General features: G+C 45.0%; 1 protein-coding gene across 3 annotated transcripts; it reads left to right on the forward strand.

Moving 5' to 3' along the window:
- The first annotated feature begins 323 nt into the window (after positions 1-323).
- Positions 324-19822, forward strand: HNRNPR (heterogeneous nuclear ribonucleoprotein R). 3 transcript variants are annotated; one of them, XM_065857054.2, is made up of 11 exons: positions 337-467; positions 5271-5439; positions 7495-7613; positions 7982-8089; positions 8721-8834; positions 14721-14897; positions 15412-15547; positions 16261-16466; positions 16661-16810; positions 18103-18224; positions 18542-19822. In XM_065857054.2, the coding sequence occupies exons 1-11, from the start codon at positions 393-395 to the stop codon at positions 19152-19154; spliced, it is 1989 nt and encodes a 662-aa protein (XP_065713126.1). In that variant the 5' UTR covers positions 337-392; the 3' UTR covers positions 19155-19822. The 3 variants fall into 3 exon arrangements, with proteins under 3 accessions (XP_065713129.1, XP_065713126.1, XP_065713128.1); XM_065857056.2 differs by having other exon boundaries at positions 338-467; positions 5274-5439; XM_065857057.2 differs by lacking the exon at positions 5271-5439 and having other exon boundaries at positions 324-467.
- Positions 19823-20434: the final 612 nt, after the last annotated feature.

The following is a 20434-nucleotide window of genomic DNA, read 5'->3' on the forward strand; positions in this document are numbered from 1 at the left end:
GTCGGGCCCGCCCCCAGGGCCAGGGTTCACCTCGCTGGGCACCGCCCCCCAGCCAGCCCCGGGCCCGCTCCGGCGGAGGCTCCGCCCGGGCGGGGAGGAGCGGAGCGGGGGCGGCCCCGAGCGCTCCCTTTGTTCGGAGGCCGCGAGTGGCGCTGCCCCTTTAAATCCCCCCAGCTCCGGCCCTACCGGCGCGCCGGGTCGAAGGCGCTGCGCCATTGGCTGCAGTGCCTCCCTCTCATTGGTCCTCCAGGAAAGCGGCGCGTCCCGCCCCCCGCATCTTATAGGTCCTCCCGGCTGCTCGTCCGGAGCGTGAGGCTCTGAGTGGGCGAAGCGGCGGTCCCTGGAAACAGTTCCGGGAAACCCCGCGTGTTGCCGGGGTCGCGCCGCCGTCCATGAGGAGAAGGAGGAGCGCGCGCCATTTGCCGTCGCTGCTTCGGCCCGAGCTGCGCCGCGCAGGCCCCGCTCCGGTGAGTCCCGGGGGATGCCGGGGGGGCCGCTTCGCGCGGGGGGGGCTCCCGTGTAGGCCTCGGCGCTGGCGGAGGCGGGCCCGGGGCGGTGGAGAGCGGGGCGGCGGCGCCGCTGGGTGCAGGCCGCGGTGTGGCCACTCTGCAGGCCGCGGCGGGGCGGGGGGGCTGGGGAACGGGGCGGGGCGGGTCCTGCGGCCTGGTGGGGGGGCGGCCCGGGCCGGGCCCGGCCCTGCATGCGGCGGGGGGGCCGGGACGCGCTCTGCCCGCTCCCTCCTGGTCCCCGCCGCGCCGGTGGGGCTGAAGCTTCGGGCAGAGCTGTGGGAGCTAAACCGCTCAGCACCTGCTCCTGGCTCCCGCTCCGTGCGGGGGTTGAGCGAGTGACACTTGTCAAAGGAGAAGGTCTCCAGAATTTGGTTGCTAAGACGTTGTTTTTCTTAAACACCGCAGGCCTTGATTAAACCTTCAAAACTTTTAATAAGTCGTTATTGCTGTTGTGTTTAAAGTTAGGCCCTAGTTGCTGGGTCTTAGCAGCCTCGTTACCTGTGGCTAGTTCTCTTTAGATGATTTAGTTTACTCTGCTGGACTACTCTTTAAAATAGTTGTTTGGATTCCCCTCCCGTTATACACTCCACCAAATGGTCCTACTGGTAGTCATGTGTTTATGCTGCAATGCTGTGTGTTGTGTTTTATTTTTTATTTCTTTTTGAGATTATGCTTTAAGACTGATTTTTTTTTTTTTACGCGCCTTCTAAACGTAAAGGTAATCTGACCACAACGCTGCGTCTCGCAGTATAATTTTCTTTTTACCTATGCAAACTAGCAGAGTCTGCTTGATAATTTTGTGTCCTAGAAGCTGTCTTTCCCACAAGTATTTAATGACTTTACTTCGTAGTTTTTCTGGCTAGATGTGAACACAGTCAGGATAATATTTGAGCCTCTGATTATTTTTGTCATAAAAACCCCAATACTCCTTCCTTAGGCAAAGATCTGACCAACTCTTTGAGGATAAATGAATCAGGACAAAGCTTATTTTGGTTAAAGTGTCCCGCCAGCATTTTGCTGCTGCACAGCCCCAATAACCAGCTGAGCTCTGGTTGGAAATGAGCGCGGACGGAGTTTGTAGCTCAGGTCAGCACGACGTCGCGGCTGCCAGTGCCGTGTTTGGTGCTGCTGTTGAGGTAAATCTACCTCTTGATGGTGCTTTTGTCGAGTTTCGGTGCAGTCTGTGCTCTTCTCTTGCTGAGCATCCTGAGGGTCTCAGGTTTTTTCATCCCGTGGGGTTCGGGAGGGGGAAAGGCTGAGGTGCCGACTGCACTTGTCACAAAGGTCCTGCCACTGAAACGTGGAAACTTCAGGGGGTGATAACTTCAAAACAAGCCTTGTAATTCATGCTGATAAACACATCTCTCATAATTAAACTATTAAAAATGTACTTTCTGGGATTGAATTAGCCACGGTACAAAAGAAATGGCTGTTAGAGGCTTGGTGTAAAAATAAGAGGATGTGCCAGTGCCGTTGGTGAGACTTTATTAAGCTCCCAGCTCAGAGTTTTAATGTGAGTTCTTACCCTCGCTCCTGTGTTTCTTTCTCTTTTGACAAGAACCTTCTTGAAGTGTCAGGTGTCAACCTTATAGGGACTACAGTTGTTCTGTTGTGGTTAATTAAAAAAAAAAACAAACAACAAAACAGAGTGAACCAACCAAAGAAAACCCCAAGAAACATTCCCCTTTTAATGTGGTATAACTTAAATGCTTGACAAAGTGTGTTCAGTAGAAAGAACAGTATCATAGGCAAGTTGGATGACTTTAGTGTGGAGTTTTTCTGTGTCAACCTGAGCTGAAAAAGCGCAGTTTAGTTCCTCTGTGAAATCAAGTGTCATGTAGCAGGAAGCTGACAATATTGATGGGTAATCACTGCAAAGTTGGTTGTGGTGGCTTGAGATATTGTCCCTTGGCCAGAAATTGCCATTTCTGCTCTGTTACTAAGTGTGTTTTGAGTTAACGAGGCTGTGAATTTATAATTAATTGGCTGGAGTTATACTTAGAATGGCTGTGGGTGGCAACCGCTGTTTGAGTCGTGGTGGAGGATCCAGGGAACAGGAACAGCGGGGCTGTTCGAGCATCTTGTCATACGATTAGAGCTCAAAAAAGGGCACATGACTCTTTAGAGATGCAGGAATTCCAGGTGAAAGATACTGGATGGCTAGAAAGATGTTTTATATTATTAAGTATTCATGACCTGCAGAAAAACAGTGTTGACACCAGTGTGAAGTCTGAACCAAGACAATCCTTCCATTCCCCTCGCACATACTAATATGCAGAATCCTTTAGTTAAAATCCACGCTTCAATCAATATCCCTCTTTGAGATATTTGAGTTAATACAGCTGGAGAAACTCTCAGTGCACGTGGGTGCTTTTTTGCATGACCTGGCCTGTCATAGGCTGAGCCAAATGAATACTCCTCTGTCCTCTAATATGCTTTTAATATTTTTTTAGAGGAGAACAAAAATGTTAATAAAACAACTGTGTTTTCCTTATTGATAAAATAAGTTCTAATAAGTCTAATCTCAGATTTCAGGCCCAGCTTGCAGAGCCAGCAGGGAATCTCATTATTAGGATTGTGAGAAGGAACTTATTTCTTCTGGATGTTGTGGAGACCTGAATATTTTGGCAGCTGGGTCACTTCAAGATTTTCCAGAGTAAATTTCTTCCAAGTCAAGTTTGTGTGACAGGAAATAGTTAAAATTTGAACACCCAAACTGAACTGTTCTGGCTAGTGACCATGTGTTTGAGTTGAGTTCTTTATGAGGATACTAATTCTTAAATGAAAATAAACCGTATGGCTGGAGAATTAAAACGCTGAGATTTAATTGGCGTTGTCTAAAAGCCTGTTTAAATAAGCACGTGGTGCTGTGCAGTAATCTGGTGCTCAGGGGTGAGGTATTGCTCCGTGTGTTGGTGATGAAGGTAAATGTGTTTTCACGCCATCAGGAGTTGGAGTTATTGACCGGCTTGTGACACAGAATAGCTGGCGAGCTCTTGTTTGGTTATAGGAGATGCTGAGAATGGCACCAAACTTTGGGGTGTGTGACACTCGCAAGCTGATTTAGATTCACAAAAACCCCGTGTCTGAAATTCCGAAGGTACTTGTAATAGTTTCAAATAACTTGATGTGTTGGCTCAGCCTTGCGGCTCTTGGCGGGGTGGTCAGACAAGTCAATGTGTGTGTTCGGAACTGATTTTATAAGCCAGTAAAAACAAAAAACCCCTCCCTGGATATTTTTTGGGTATATCACCCCGTGCATCTTGGAGCAGAGGGGTTTGGGATGATACTGCACCCAAAGCATTTGCAGTTTAACTAACCCCCCCCTGTTTCAGATTCGAGGGCTCAGCTGATTTCTGTTTTCCATGATTTTTGTAACTTCATGTTCACTTAATATTTGGAGAATTTGGTTGATACTTAAAACGATAGATAAGCATTCTTGTAGTCTTCAGGTAGGACTTCTTGTTTTCTTCTGTAATTAGGCTATAGTTGTGGTTACTTTTTAGTGAACTGAATGGGTTAGAAATTTCTCTTTGTCAAGTAACACTATATATAGAGATAGATAGATAGATATAATTTTTGTTTTCTTGCAAGTCTTCATAGGAAATCTGCCCAAAAGCTCATGAGCTTTAGTGTAGAGGGGCTGGGTGTACAAGTGACTATTAGAGGTGCGGTTGTGTTTGGAGACTTGTTTTGCAGCACAGTAAATAGCTCGAGGCTTCAGCATTTCAAATACAATCCAAAAGTGTTCTTGAATCACCTTCATACCCGTATTCCAGCACCAAGTCGCATTGCTCTGCCCGTGCTGCAGACGTTGTCATTTCACATTTCATTGACTTCTTCCCCATCTTTTAAAGTCCGAGGCGCATTTCACGTGTGGGTTGAGCAGCTGATTGCCCCGATGTTCTCTGCTGGGTGGTTGGATCGTCTCTCGTCAGCCCTTTTATTTGCGAGCACTAAATATCAGCCGTCTGGCTAATGGAGAAATTGAAACTGGATATAACGAATTGGGCAAAGCCCGCTGGGGTTGTTGGAGAAGATAGTTGTGCACTTTTCGGTGCACGTGTTTGGAATCCAGTTGTCTTCTTATTTGTGTAAGAACTGAAGATGCCGTGGTCATGGCTTCCTTTTAAACCAATAACTTACATATTATAAAAACAAATAGTTGTGATTTGTAGAGCTCCTATTGAGTAGAACTGAAAGTTCAGTTGCAGCTCCAAATTATAATGTGGATTACGGTGCAATTTTTCTCTCTTTTCTGACAGTGTCATGAGAAAGCGTTTGAGTTGAATGCAGCACATTGGGTTTGAAGGAAGACATGGCAACAAGAAAGTGAAAATTAGCCAACGAGTACTGACGTTCCTATATGTTAAGGGTTATGTGTTTGCTAAATTTGAAACGATTGTTTGAAAAGTAGTGGAATGGGAAATGAATATAGCACTAGTTCTTCTGATGAAGGATGTTATTGTGGTGTCCCAGTAGCTGCTATGGTAACCAGTTAACTTACAATTGGCACATAAACTTTAGACGTCGTTATGTACATGAGGTACATTTTTTTTAATTCTGTAAATTCTTCCATGTACATTTTTCACGATATCAAGGGTTGTGCTTTCTTTTGAAACTTAGACCAGCTGCATCAAAACAGTATTAAATATTTTGCTACAGGTCATTTGCAGCATGTATACCGATTAGTTTAGATAACTCATGCATTGTCCTACAACCTAGTGATTTATTGTAATGCAGCTCCTGAATTTTTTCCAGCAGCCTAATAGAATGGCTAATCAGGTGAATGGTAATGCGGTACAGTTAAAAGAAGAGGAGGAGCCCATGGACACTTCCAGTGTAACTCACACAGAGCACTGCAGGACACTGATACAGGCAGGCCTCCCCCAGAGCGTGGCAGAGAGACTTGATGAAATATTTCAGACAGGTATCACATTGCATTTCTTGTTTCTGATTGGGTATGCAAGCGAGGGCGTAGCGCTGTCCAATTTTTAGAGATTAAGGTGTAAAAAAAATTCACTGTTTTTTGATCTGTGTAGCTCTGAATGTTTTGACTTTCCCTAAAGGCAAATTGGGTTTGACGTTGACTAATGACCTGACACATCCTTAGTGTTGTATGTGATAACTTCAGGGCACAGAGCACTAGTTTCAAATAAAGATCTATGTCTGAGCACACTAAACTGTACATATTTTTTTCCCTTCAACCCAAATCATCATTTTGCTTTTACTTTTCTCCTGTCAGCTCCTCACAGTGGTTCCTAAACACTCCAGGGTGACTTAGGGAAGCAACTTGTCTTGCCTGGGACTACATTGGAATTGAGTCTGCCTGGGGATTTTGGTGTTCTCTCGAGTTCCGAGCGGACACTTTAATCCATGTTGGATTTTTATGTTCTCTCGAGTTCCGAGTGGACACTTTAATCCATGTTGGTTATCACGCTTTGACACCAACTGCTTTTCAACCAAGTTGAGGACTGAGCTCGGTAGCAGCTCAAGTAATTCCTTGCTGGGTAGGAAGTGGTCTCTGCAGCTTCTAGGGAGGTTTCTTTACAGACAAAGGTTTTTCTAGTTTGTTTTTGTAACCCCCCTGGTCATTCCTTTCCCTCTTTAGACCGTGTTCTGTGAGCAGATTTACCAAAAGCAGTAGAAACGCTCTATGTGCTGATCTCGAACGCCTCGCTGGCACAGTGAGAGTCCACATCCCACTGATGGAGGGAAGGCAGTTCCAAAATCTTCAGCATGGTTCTTTTGGGAGCGAGTGTCCATTGAGCCTTTCCCAGCTTTTATTGGCTTTGGCCAATGTACTTTGTGGGTCACAACGTGCACTCGATGGGTTGAGAGAAGGTGGAAAATGCTTGTGGGGCTGTGGGGCAGTGAAGTTGTGTTCTGAGATCTCATTCAAAAGCTTTTCAGCCCAGAACCTGACTGCTTAATACAATTCCACTGCATGATTAATGGGGAAAACATTTATTCAACCTCCTTAAAGCCACCGAAGAAGTTTGCATTGCGCAGGGGTTGGGCAGCAAAGCCAAGCACTAAATTTGGGATTTTTAATCCGCTGAGGTCTTCTCTATAAGATACAGATGCCTTCCAATGTGCAGGATCACTTCTGAAATGTAGTCCTTGGGCTCGGCACTCCCGAGTATTTTTGAAATCAAGTAACACTCAACCTGCGTTTTGTGGATCAAGTTGTTGCAAAGTGTGTGGAGTTCTTGGTATCCGTGTAGTTTAAAAAGCGCAAATCTCAGTCTGGACTTGAAGCTCCACAGCTTGTGCAAAAGGAAAGAAAGAACCTGTAAAGATCATTAAAGAGAACAAAGTGCTTCAGAACTGGTCCAGTGTTTCGTGGGGGAGTCTGTACCTGTATAATTAACCTTTTTGGGTACACAGCGGGGCTTGAAATAATAAAATAATAACCTTTTTGCATTCTGGCTCTCGAAACTGCGTAAAGCAACAAAACGAGTTAAAAAAATATAGGGAGTCCACTGTTTTTTGCTTTTTGAAGTTGAAGAGTGAACAAACCGTTCCACTCACTAATGTTCAGTGGGGTAGAGCTTGATGAGTATTTGATCATCAGTTAGGCAGCTCCTTTTTCACATCCCTGTGACGTTCACATGTCAGCTCATTCCAGAGCAGCTCCATTCGAGGGAAGGACGCAGGAAACTGAAATAAGACAGACAAACCAAATCCAGGTTATTAGAAGTGAGCCAGAGTTGGTTGTTTCAAACCCTGGTGTATAAAGCTCCTTTTATGCAGCCAGTTGTGTGTTAGGAAACTGTCACACGTGAGCTCTGATTTTGCACTTAGGTCTATACATTTTAATTTTTTCTCATTGTTGTACTCATGTTCTCTCATACCTGTGTAGGAATATGTCATGATGTTAAATGTATAATTCTGTTGCTATGGATCGTAACTTTTTGACTTTAAGTTCTTAGTTTGTCTGCACTTAAAGAGAAATCTGTAACTTGTTTATCTTTAATTTTAGGCTTGGTAGCTTATGTCGATCTTGATGAAAGAGCCATTGATGCTCTTAGGGAGTTTAATGAAGAAGGAGCCCTGTCTGTGTTACAGCAGTTTAAAGAGAGTGACCTGTCGCATGTCCAGGTAAGGTCAGAGCATCAGTGCAAATAGTGTCCAGGTGCTGTCGGCACGAGGGTTGGGACTTAGAAATTCAGTCGTGTTGCTGCATTTGAGCATTTCAAACCCAAATTTAAAAGTTGCCTGAAACGAGGAGGTATTTGAGATAATGAAAGTCAGTGTGCTATTGAGAAAATAAGGTAACATACCACCTGGAATCTGTTTTTTCAGTCTGAGTTTGTTCAATCAATTCTCATATTTTTTCTAAAGGATTATTTTGTCATTTTTTGGTATTGGCTTGATATAGTGACCTCGGGGTCTGGAGTGTGAGATTCGGTGATTCCCCAGGGCTTTTCACACGCACAATTGAATTGTTTTGTGAATTGTGTCTGCAGAACAAAAGTGCATTTTTATGTGGAGTTATGAAGACCTACAGGCAAAGAGAGAAACAAGGCAGCAAAGTGCAGGAGTCAACCAAGGGACCAGATGAAGCCAAGATTAAGGTAACAGAAAATCCTGATTATTTTCTGCCTGTGTGCAGAAAATACTGATTATTCTTTACTGCCCGACGTGCAGAGTGAAGTAATTCTGTATATATTTAAAAAGCATCAGCGCTACCTGGGTAAATATATTCACACTTGGAATTAAATTATAGACGCTCAAAGAGTGCTTGTTTAAAATACAGATCTCCCTAATTGCACGATGAACTTAATGTTATCTGAGTTCTATGAAAACGTTTCTATCTGTGTAAGAATTATCTTAGTTGTCTTATTTTAAAGCTTTCCCGCATTCCTGAAATTACTTTGAGACCGATTGGACATCTCAATGAGGTATCAGTGTATTAAGAAAACCCTAAATATAGAGGGGGTGAAAAGAATCACCTGGTGCTCTGGAGTTCTTGGACTGCTACGGATGAAATGGAAAAGAAAAAGGAACTTTCCAGTGACCGTGTAGTATAAAAACAATCTTGGTAGTGGGTTTTTAAAACCCCAAAATAAGGGGTTTTTGTAGGTTTTGCCTTCTTACCAAATGTGGCAGGGGGCAGATAAGGAAATGTTTGTCTTAGGACACTTTTTTTTCTGTTTTAACTCCCTCTTTTCCCACCTCCTAACTAATGTGCTGATTCATTTCCAGGCTTTGCTGGAGAGAACTGGTTACACTTTGGATGTGACTACGGGCCAGAGGAAATATGGGGGACCCCCCCCAGATACCGTGTATTCCGGGGTGCAGCCCGGGATCGGAACTGAGGTCGGTACATTCTGTGTGTTTGTGCAAACTGATAAGGGAGAAATACTCAAAAATAAACCATATTCCAAAGGAAGGTTGAAAGTATCATAGGGCAAAGCGTGTGTGTTCATCAGCCTTTCTCACTCCTCGGATAATAGAGCGAGGGGGGAAAAGCAGGTGGAATATAATCAAGCTGCATAAAATATTTTACAATGTAACATGGCCATTAAAGTGAGACTTAACGGTCCATCGCTTAAAAAGCAAGGGTTAATTGTATAGATATGGAAAAGCACGACTCTGTTTGCGACATAAATGGAATGGAAGTGACGGGACCAAGGTTCATTTCATGCAAAGTGCTGGAAGTAAAAGAGATGTGGACATTGTGGGAAGATCCTCAGGGTTCTGAAGGGACAACCGAGAACAGGGATTTGTAACGGATTGTTGATTTGCTTTTGTTACAACTTATGTGAAAACAGCCCTGGTACTGGGTGCTGTGGGGCAGCGCTGTGGGTCTGTGGGGCAGAGCGGAGGAGCGAAGGGTTTCTGTGGATCTGTGGGGCAGAGCGGAGGAGCGAAGGGTTTCTGTGGATCTATGGGGCAGAGTGGAGGAACTATGGGGTGCTGTGGGGCAGAGTGGAGGAGCTATGGAGTGCTGTGGGGCAGTGCTATGGATCTATGGGGTGCTGTGGGGCAGAGTGGAGGAGCTATGGCGTGCTGTGGGGCAGTGCTATGGATCTATGGGGTGATGTGGGGCAGACTGGAGGAACTGTGGGGTTCTGTGAGGCAGTGCTGTGGATCTCTGGCGTGGAGCAGAGGAGCTATGGGGTGCTGTGGGGCAGTGCTGGGGGGGTCTGTGTGGTAGTTTGCAGTCGCTATGGGGCAGCATTTGGGGGGCTCTGGGGCAGTATTGGTGCTGTGGGTCACTGGGTCAGTGTGTGGGTCACTCACCTGCAGGGGGTTCAGCCTCTTCTGGGGTGTTTCACCCCAAAACAGCCCTGTTGAACCCCACAGACCCTTGTGACCCCCCACTGAGGGCAGTGGGGGGGGCGTGGTCAGGCTGCCCGCACTGTTCTCTGGGCAAGAGCTGCAGCTTTTGTTTTGTTTTGGCTTTTAATGCCCAATTTGGTTTCAAGATCCTAGTAAATAGCCCCAAAGCCCCCCTGCTTAAATATTAACTTAGTGAACAAATTAATTGTAAAATAGATCTTAAAAACTTCTTTGAGCACAAATTATCGAAATTATCATCCTCTGAGACGGCCGCCTGGGGCTGAGCCAATGGGAAGCTTTCCCGCCAAATGGTGCTGGCCAATCAGCGGGTGCCTCCTCTCCCCCGTCAGCATGAGGGGGGAGACAAAATGGCGCCGGGAGCACAAGATGGCAGCGGGTTAAAAAAAGCCAAATTTGTCCCCACTTTAATATTAAACTTAGTAAATTATTGATAAGTTGATTGTAAAAGATTTTAGGGGGTGCTAATCAGCCCCAAAACAGCCCAGAACTGGGATCCTGAGCTTTAAATACATTAAATAAAGTGAATTCGGCCCCCAAATGCCCCCTCCTGACTTTAAATACAATAATTTAAAAAATTAAGCAGCTTCAGGAGCCCCAAACGGCCAAAAATACTCCCCCCAAAACCCCAAACTCAATTAAAATGCAACCATCAAAATCCCCGTTTTAATGTAATACATTACATTAATAAGTGGTTAAAATAAGCAGCCAAATTTGGACTCATAATCCTGGGAAACAGCCCCAAATCCCCCCACGCTTTAAATATTAACTTATTTAATAAATTAATTATCAGTAAGTAGATTTTTAAAAGCTTTAAAGTCGCAACTTGGCCCCTCAAACTTTAAATGCGTTAAATAAACCTTTTAAAAATCCGATTTAGGCCCAAACAGCCCCAAAATGACCCCTCCTGGCTTTCAATAATTAAAACAATTAAATGACTTCAGGAGCCTCAAAACGCCCAAAACCCTCGAATAAATCCCCAGAAGAGCCATTAAAAATCAAAGTGAACCCACCACACTGAGAGTCCCTGTAATTTAATCAGTTTTTGCGTTCTTGCGTTCAGAAAGGTGGTTCAGAAGTTCTTGACCACCTCAGCGTGATGATGCGATGGTCTAAAGTGTTACTGAATTGCACCTGTATGTTATTTATTGATAAATAATCTTACGGATATTCAACGTGTTGTCCTTTTGCTGAAAGGACTTTGTGGGTGAAGTGTCTGGTGTGTTTTTTACTGGTTGGGCTTGAAGAGCAACTGGACCGTTTTGAAATGTGATTCTGTAATAAAGACAAAGCAGTTCAAGCCGTGCAGAAGCTCAGAAGAGAAAATAATTGCAATAGGATTTGATTTTAAACCTGATAACTGCTGATTCTCAAGGGGCTTGTACGCGTTCCTTTGTTTGACTTAAAACTTCTGAGATGTCTTTTCCCAGCCTTTTCTTACCTCCTTAAAATTTTGTAAAGGTGGTTGGAAGGGTTTTAACGGTTCCCCCCGCCCCTTCTTGCCCGAAGGACAAAGCCTAGTCCGTCAGCACACGGGGAATTTCGAGTTCATGATTGAACCTGTGTGTCTTGCTGGCAAAGTCACCACAAATCCGTGGGCCCCGATGGGATGAACGCTCGAGTACTGAGAGCTGGCAGGTGATATTGCTGAGCCGCTCTCTGTCACCTTTGGAAGGTCGTGGAGAACAGGAGAGGCGCCTGACCTCACTCCAGCCTTCAAAAAGGGCAAGAAGGACAACCAAGGAGATTACAGACCCATCGGGCTCACCTCCATCTGTGGCAAGGTGGTGGAACAACTCATTCTGGATGTCATCTCCAGGCGTGTGGAGGAAAAGAAGGTTATCAGGAGTGGTCAGCGTGGATTCACCAAAGGGAAATGATGGTTGAGCAAGCTGATAGCGCCTCGGTAGGCAGACGAAGGATCCAGGAAGGCTGTTCTCTCTTCAAGAACTTGATTGTGGCGGTGCAGGAGCAGCTGTCCCCATGTGCTGGAAGGTGAGAAGACCTGCCTGGCTGAACAGAGCTTCTGCTGGAACTGAGGAACAGAGTGAGGATTTATAACCTTGGGAAGGAGGGGCAAGAGACTGAAGAGGAATACAAGGATTCTGTGGGGTTATGCAGGGAGAAGATTAGAAAGGCCAAAGCCCCACAGAGCCTGGCCACGCTGTAAAAGGCAACACCAAATGTTTCTATAAGTGTATCAGCAACAAGAAGAGGGCTAAGGACCATCTCCATCCTTTGGTGGAATCAGGAGGAAACGTAGTGATGGAAGATGAGGGAAAGGCTGAGGTGCCAGATGCCGCCTTTGCCTCAGTCTTTACTAGTCAGACCAGTTGTGCTCCAGCTGGGCAGGGATGAGGAGCAGAATGAAACCCCAGTAATCCATGGGGAAATGGTTGATGACCTGCTACACCACTTGGACACACACAGGTCTATGCAACCAGATAGGATCCACCCACGGGTGCTGAGGGAGCTGGTGGAGGTGACCACTGAGCCACTGTCCATCATTTATCAGCAGTCCTGGCCAAACGTGGAGGTCCTAGGTGCCTGGAAGTTGATGAATGTGCCGCTCATCTACAAGAAGGGCCAGAAGGATGATCCGGGAACTACAGACCTGTCAGTCTGAGCTCAGTGCTGGGCAAGGTCATAGAGCAGGTGATCTTGAGTGACATCGCACAGAACATACAGGGCATGCAAGTGATCAGACCCAGTCAGCATGGGTTTGTGAAAGGCTTGACCAGCCTGATCTCCTTCCATGACAAGGTGACCCACCTGGTAGATGAGGGAAAGGCTGTGGATGTTGTGTACTTAGACTTCAGCAAAGCCTTTGACACCGTGTCCCACAGCATCTCCTGGAGAAGCTGCAGCTCATGGCCTGGACGGTGTGTCTGCGATGGGTAAAGAACTGGATGGAGGGCCCAAAGAGTTGTGCTGAACGGAGCCCAATGCAGTTGTTGCCCGGTCACGAGTGGTGTCCCCAGGGCTCAGCACTGGGGCCAGTTCTGTTTGATCTCTTTATCCAAGATCTGGACGAGGGGATCAAGTGCACCCTCAGTCAGTTTGCAGATGACACCAAGTTGGGTGGGAGTGTTGCTGTGCTGGAGGTTAGGATGGCCACACAGAGGGATCTGGACCGGCTGGATCATTGGGCCAATTATCTGAGGTTCAACAAGGCCAAGTGCCAAGTCACACAACCCCATGAATGGGTGTTGGTCTCTTTTCCCAAGTAGCAAGTGACAGGACAAGAGCAAACGGCCTCGAGTTGCGCCAGGGAAGGTTCAGATTGGATATTAGGAAAAACTTCTTCCGCAAAGCGCTGTGGGGCATTGGAACAGGCTGCCCAGCGCAGTGCTGGAGTCACCATCCCTGGAGGGGTTGAAAACGTGTTTAGATGAGGCTCGAACCAGCATTGCAGAGAAGGACCTGTGAGTTCTGGTGGGCAACAGGTTGACCATGAGCCCACAATGTGCCCTGTGGCCAAGAGGCCAATGGGACCTGGGGTGTGTGAGGAAGAGTGTGAGCAGCAGGTCAGGGAGGTGAATCCTCCCCCTCTGCTCTGCCCAGGGGAGCTCACATCTGCAGTTGTGGGTCCAGTGCTGGGCTCCCCAGTTTGAGAAGGACAAGGAATCACTGGAGAGAGTCCAGGGAGGGACAGAAAGATGCTGAGGGGTCTGGAGCATCTTTGTGATGAGGAGACACTGAGAGAGCTGGGGCTGTTGAGCTGGAGAAGAGAAGCTGAGAGGGGTGTGATCAATGGATCAGTATCTCAGGGTGGGTGTCAGAGGATGGACCAGACTGTTCAACTGCTTTAAGTTGTCTTATTGTGATTTAAGGTAAACCAGTTGTTCAGCAACACTGGAGGTCACATAGACAGTAGGAACCTCTACACCGCAGTTTGAGTGACTTTTCAAATTAAGCGCAGACAAGGTGAGGAGAGGAAATGTTAGAAATATTACATTAAATGCAGTCACAGCAAGGAGGAGCTTGTTGAAGTGTATGAGGATCAAAAGGAAACAAGACAAGCATTTGACAAAAACAAATGTAATACCATGTAAGACCTGATTTGAAGAAAAGGAGGCTTCTTTGGTAACTGCAAAATGTCATGTTATCGGAGATGTTGGGGCAGCTTAAACTGCTTTTGGCTGTAATAAATTGAGTGGGAATAGTCAGTTACTGTGATAATTCTGATTTTGGAAGCAATGGTATAATAAACTCAGCAGGAGTTGAACCAGACAGAGCTCATGCTGGGTATATACACAAATGAACTGTCACCCCCACAACTGGGAGTTCAAAGGTTTTGCATTGGGCCAGAATTTTTTGATGCTCCCGTATTTATTTCTCTAATGAAGATCGTAGATTTGGATGAGATCCTACGTGTTTGTTCTGACCCTTGCAAGGTGCTCACCTGGTGTGTCATGTCTGGTGTTGATCTTGTGGTTTGTTAACAAGTGTACAGGCTCAAAGCAAATTCACTTAAATGTGAATTACTCCCATGGAGCTCTTAGTCCTTCTGTTGTAAATGGAAATTACTCTGGAATACGAGTCAGATATGAATGTATTCAAATCAAATCCCTAATCCTGTTTCTCATACTAGCTCCTGAAATAAAGAGTATTTGATCTTATTGGAATGTTTTGCTTGTATCAGCAATTCAGAGGTTTTTGTAATTGAGATCTCCAGAGATTAAAGAATTTGGGGAGAGCTCAGCCAAATAGATTAAACCCCTTAACAAAACTTTATTGAAGTTTATCATCATCACTCTGTGTAAGGGATGAAAACACGAGGGCTTGAGATTTTCTCAGACTGATATTAAAACATTCAGTTGGTGGGAGCTGAAACGAATGCGGTCTAGAAAAGTCTGGATTTCTGCAAAACCTTTGTATAAACGTCCTCTTCCCTTTCAGGTTTTTGTGGGTAAGATTCCCCGAGACCTGTATGAAGATGAACTGGTGCCGCTGTTTGAGAAAGCCGGTCCCATCTGGGACCTGCGCCTCATGATGGATCCTCTCTCCGGGCAGAACAGAGGTTATGCCTTCATCACCTTCTGCAGTAAAGACGCGGCACAGGAAGCGGTCAAGCTGGTGAGTGACCTGTTTTCACGATAATGTGAACAGCAAGGTAATCTCTGAGATAACGAAGTCTTTAATTGATTAAAGCATCCTTTGTCACATGGGGAGTTGGAACTAGATGATCTTGAAGGTCCGTCCCTTCCAACCCAAACCGTTCTATGAATTCACCTGATGCTGTGTGAGGAAGGGGCTGAAAACCAAAACGTCTTGTGAAGTTGGGGAAAAAAACCCACCCACAAAACCTATAGAAACTCCAGAATGAATTCAGCCTGTGCAGTTGTATCTGTTGTGTTTTGTTCCTTGTACATCAGTTTCTTTGGAGCTTTAGCAGAACTTCCAAAGTTCCTATGGAAAACCTGAGTTCTGCGATGTTCTTCAAGTGAATTCTGACCTGAAAACTGGAGTCGTAGTGATTGTGAATTCAATATGCTGCGTATAAAAACAATTCATTGTGATGAAAGTAGCTGAGTGTATGACTTTGGGGATCTTGTGGATAAAGCAAATGAATGGCTTTTTATTTTCTCAGTGCGACAACTATGAAATCCGTCCTGGAAAGCACCTCGGGGTTTGCATTTCGGTGGCAAACAACAGGTTATTTGTCGGGTCAATTCCAAAGAACAAGACTAAGGAAAACATATTGGAAGAGTTCGGTAAAGTTACAGGTAAGACCTTCTGAAGGAGTTTATTGTAATGGCCCCAGAATTCAGTCTCTCTGTTCTTTAGGTCTAGTTATCTGGCAGATATTTATCATTTATTTCCAAGTTGGATTCCAGGTTTGTTTCTGATCGAGATTTTATATTTCAAATCTATTTTGTGTTGGAGTGTAAAGGGTCTAGAGTCTGTTTTACTCATTTTTAAATGAACGTTTTGCTGAGGAATGATGAGGAGGAGGAAATAATCTGTTTAGAGGGGAGGTTATTGTAGGAATAGTTAACAACAGATGGATTTCTGGCCCAGTTCTTCCGTGGTGTTCTCCAGTAAGTAGGAAGAAAAGTCATCAGCTTCTGCTTTAAATAAGAGATCCAAGTCTTGATCACCTGCAGGAGAATTTGAACCTGCTGCTTCTTTTCCAGGCGTGTTATTTATAAGCACTTCAGGGAAGTGGTGAAAACAGCAGGTGAATATTCCTTTAGTTTTCTCTCCTCGTTTTTGAGAGATGTGGAAGGAGTTCTTTCCAGCTTTCCCTGTTGGCGGGGGGATGCCATGTGTTAATGCTATGTGAAAATGGTCAAATATCTTAAACTTAACCGGTGTGAACTGTTCAGGTCGATGTTTTGCAGGGCCTGATTGCAAGGTAAGTTTGTTCTGGAGAATTTCACCTGCAAGGTGACCCATTTTTCCTCTCGAAGCTTAACGCCAAAGCTGTGTTTTCCAGAGGGTTTGGTGGATGTCATCTTGTATCATCAACCCGACGACAAAAAGAAGAATCGCGGCTTCTGCTTCTTGGAATACGAGGATCACAAGTCGGCAGCACAAGCTCGACGCCGACTCATGAGCGGGAAGGTGAAAGTCTGGGGGAACGTTGTGACGGTGGAATGGGCTGATCCGGTGGAGGAACCTGACCCAGAGGTCATGGCCAAGGTGAGAACAAATTAACTGGTTTGTGCTTTGGAAGGGATTTCTTTGTGCCGTAGAGACAAAGATTTGTTCCAGCTGAGCAATGCAGAGAAGGGAATAACACTTTATCACTTTCTGTTCTTTTCCTTCAAGGTTTGACTTGTAAAGCTTACAGCTTTTGTGCCTTTTGTGTGTTTTTTTTGTTTTGTTTTAATCAGGTCAAAGTTTTATTTGTAAGGAACTTGGCCACGACTGTGACGGAAGAAATTCTGGAGAAATCCTTTTCAGAATTTGGCAAGCTGGAGAGAGTAAAGAAGCTGAAGGATTACGCGTTTGTTCATTTTGAGGACAGAGGCGCAGCAGTGAAGGTGGGTTGATGGTTCTTTCTGTGCGAGCAGTTCGTTTTGTACAAATGGCTTTAAGAATATGGTGAATACATAGATGATTTGTGCAGCCCATTTAATAAGGTGAGAACTTGCGCACTAATGATTTTGTTCCTGTGATTTCAGTAGCTTAGGAGGATGTGGAACTTGCAAAGGACAAAACTGTAGCGAGTTAACAAGTAGATGGAAAAGAGGTAGAGACCAATGCAGGAGAATCTAGAGAAGAGGAAAAAATGTAAAAAAGATCAACCTAGACAATTTTTCAGAGGAAACACAGAAGGTATCGGTTGTCTCTCCAGACCCCTGTTCAAAGGCTGTGTGTAGTTTTGGAGTGAAATTCCTCTGGTTTTGAAATCCACAGTTGGTGGGAGGAAGGAGGAGAGGACGCGTTTTGCACCTTGGGGCCTGGAACGAGTACATTGGATGTGGCTACGTAAAGAGGTCAAAGGCTCTTCACTCAACTTTATTGATCATTTTATAACCATTTAATCACTTAAAATTTTCCTACCCACCAAAATACGGTTTAGAACACTCTTGAGTTTGGCTTTGGGATGAATGTCACTCATGTAATTGAAGCTGAAGTCAGTTTGGAAAAGCATCTCGAATGCTCCCGTCTCTGAAACAAGCTGGAATTCTGCCACGTCTGCCCCGTCACCGAGTTGTGGCTACTAAATTTAGGAATTTTGGGAGATATTTCTGTATGGAAATTTTTTTAACAGAAGCATCGCTATTATATTAATTCATAGAATTGGTCCATTGAGTCGACTGTCTACTGGTTTTCATACCTCCTTAGAAATAAATCACCGCGATCACTGATGTAAAGGCTTTGTTGATGCAAATGTTAATCCCCAGAAATGTGAAATGCAAAGTGGGTAACGCCAGGTAAAGAACTTGGGGGGTGTCCTGACCATACTTTGTATCCCATTTTCTTTGTGTGCGCACTGGATAACTACAGATCACACACGACTGTTCCCAGGGGTCTTGTCTCATTTGATGAGATCACCAAGTTTCAGTCATGTTTCAATGTTTGAATCCCATTCTTTTACCTTATGATATAAAGAGAATTATCATTTTTTTTATTTAAATGCCACTTCACTGTAACTGGTGAATAAAGTAGGACTTGAAAGAAGAGTCCATGTTCTGGTTAAGTAGCACGTGTCTCAGTTCAGCCCGGAGCAGCCCACCCAGCAGCGGGTGTTAGTTTTGGTTTCCTTTTGAGCAAAAATAAATTTTTAGATGTTTCTCTTTCTTTTTTTCCCTTTTTTCTTTTTTTATAGGCTATGAATGAAATGAACGGCAAAGAGATAGAAGGGGAAGAAATTGAAATAGTGTTAGCAAAGCCACCGGATAAGAAAAGGAAAGAACGCCAGGCTGCCAGACAGGCCTCCAGGAGCACTGCGTGAGTGCCCGCTCCTTGACTTTGGGAGACTTTTGATGAGGAATTGAATGCTGTGATTTGCAGAGCGACGTTCTGCTCCCAGACGGGAGAACCTGAGCGGCTTTTATTTTGTGTGTGGGGAAACTTGATTTTTGGGAGACATTGATAAGGAATATTTTGACGCCGCAGAGCGATGTTCTGCTTCCAAACGGGAGGAGAATCCCGGTGACTTTTATCCATGTTGCATATCGGGAAACTTGATTGGCAGACTTTTGATGCATAACGGAGTAATTCTGAAGATAAATAATAAGAGAAATGATGTTTCTTTTTCTTAATAGGTACGAAGACTATTATTACTACCCTCCGCCTCGCATGCCGCCTCCTCTTAGAGGCCGAGGCCGTGGGGGCAGAGGCGGCTATGGCTACCCCCCCGATTACTATGGCTATGAAGATTATTACGATGATTACTATGGCTATGACTACCACGACTACCGCGGTGGCTACGAAGATCCCTATTACGGCTATGACGACGGCTACGCTCTCCGAGGAAGAGGAGGAGGAGGAAGGGGTGGGAGAGGTGCCCCCCCCCCACCTCGGGGCCGGGGGGCACCACCCCCGAGAGGTAGAGCTGGTTATTCCCAAAGGGGGGCACCCATGGGACCGCCCAGAGGAGCGCGGGGTGGGAGAGGGGGCCCTGCCCAGCAGCAGCGAGGCCGCGGCGCCCGCGGGGCCAGGGGCAACCGCGGGGGCAACGTGGGAGGCAAGAGAAAGGCGGACGGGTACAACCAGCCCGACTCCAAGCGCCGTCAGACCAACAACCAGCAGAACTGGGGCTCCCAACCCATCGCGCAGCAGCCGCTCCAGCAAGGTGGTGACTATGCGGGTAACTATGGTTACAATAATGACAACCAGGAGTTTTATCAGGATACGTACGGGCAGCAGTGGAAGTAGACAAGTGAGGAGGGATTTGAGAGGATTGGAAACGTAGAATTGGCTCTAGCTCCACATCCTTCAAAAAAACCCACAAAAAATTGGCTTAATGTCTCATCCTTCGGTAGAGATTGGCTGCCGTTTGTATTGGGCTGAAGAATCACTCTATTGTGTATATACTCGAGTCTCTTAGTTTTCTTTTTTCCATAACCGCACTTGGACATTACTGGGCTTGCAGAATTCCTGAACTCCGTACGGGGTTTTGACGCTTTTATCATTTTAGGCTTCATTTTAGCAGTTTAAAAGCAGGAATGGCACACTGTTCAATCATGATTTTGCAGAACCTCTGGTTTTGGACAGTTTTTTTTTGGATTTGGGATAGACTACATAGGAGTATGCTGTACATAAAAGTAAAAGCTAGTGCTTTGTCTTAGTAGTTTTAAGAAATTACAACAAATTAAGTTTTCTTGTATTGAAAATAACATGATTGTATGTTTTGCATTCCTAGAAGTAGGTTAACTGTGTTTTTAAATTGTTATAACTTCACACCTTTTTGAAAATCTGCCCTACAAAATTTGTTTGGCTTCAAACGTCAAAGCCGTGGCAATTTGTTCCTTGATGTGATTGTATTTCCAATTTCTTGTTCATGTAAGATTTCAATAAAACTCAAAAATCTATTCAAAACATCACCTATTTCAAATTCAATTGTGTCCTAAAACATTATTTCATTGGTAATTCTTGCGAAAAAAAACCATTGTTTTCCAAGTATAACTGCCTATGTGAGTGATCAAATTCGTGCAAAATTTCTTGTGCTTTCCAACATGTGGACATCACTGAAAACTGAGAAATTACAGACAGCCCACGGGGCCACTCTGTGTTTAACTGTTCAGCATCTAATTTTGAACCTTTTTTCTTTTAAAAAGCGTTGAAATGCATCCAAACCATTCATTTAAATCTAATCTAATGTGGAGAAGGAAGCAGAGCCTACAATGGTGTTAACTTTGTGCCTTTGATTACGCGCTGCTGAGTCCCTGCTCTATCGTATCGTTCAGCGTACAAACACGTAGGTTCCGATCTCGAGCGTAGCTTAAGATAATCTCGTAATTTAAGATAAGATTTGATTAGGGCTGAGAATTCCAAGTTAGGGGCAGAGTGAGCTAAATTCTCACAGCAGATCACACAAACGTGCTCTCCCTATTGTGCTTATTTCTGTCTTGACGTTTTAATTTGATGTTCTGCCATGATGAACAATTTGCCGTAGAATTCTCATGCCTTGTAATAAAGGCCATTTAAAAATATAT

The sequence above is a fragment of the Patagioenas fasciata genome, chromosome 25 (assembly GCF_037038585.1).
Source record: "Patagioenas fasciata isolate bPatFas1 chromosome 25, bPatFas1.hap1, whole genome shotgun sequence".
Classification (NCBI taxonomy): domain Eukaryota; kingdom Metazoa; phylum Chordata; class Aves; order Columbiformes; family Columbidae; genus Patagioenas; species Patagioenas fasciata.

Coding starts and splice junctions, on each gene's coding strand:
- HNRNPR (XM_065857054.2), top strand. CDS start 393: ATGAGGAGAAGGAGGAGCGCGCGCCATTTGCCGTCGCTGCTTCGGCCC. Junction 15,548..16,260: donor AGAGTTCGGTAAAGTTACAG/GTAAGACCTTCT, acceptor TGTGTTTTCCAG/AGGGTTTGGTGGATGTCATC. Junction 16,811..18,102: donor ACAGAGGCGCAGCAGTGAAG/GTGGGTTGATGG, acceptor CTTTTTTTATAG/GCTATGAATGAAATGAACGG.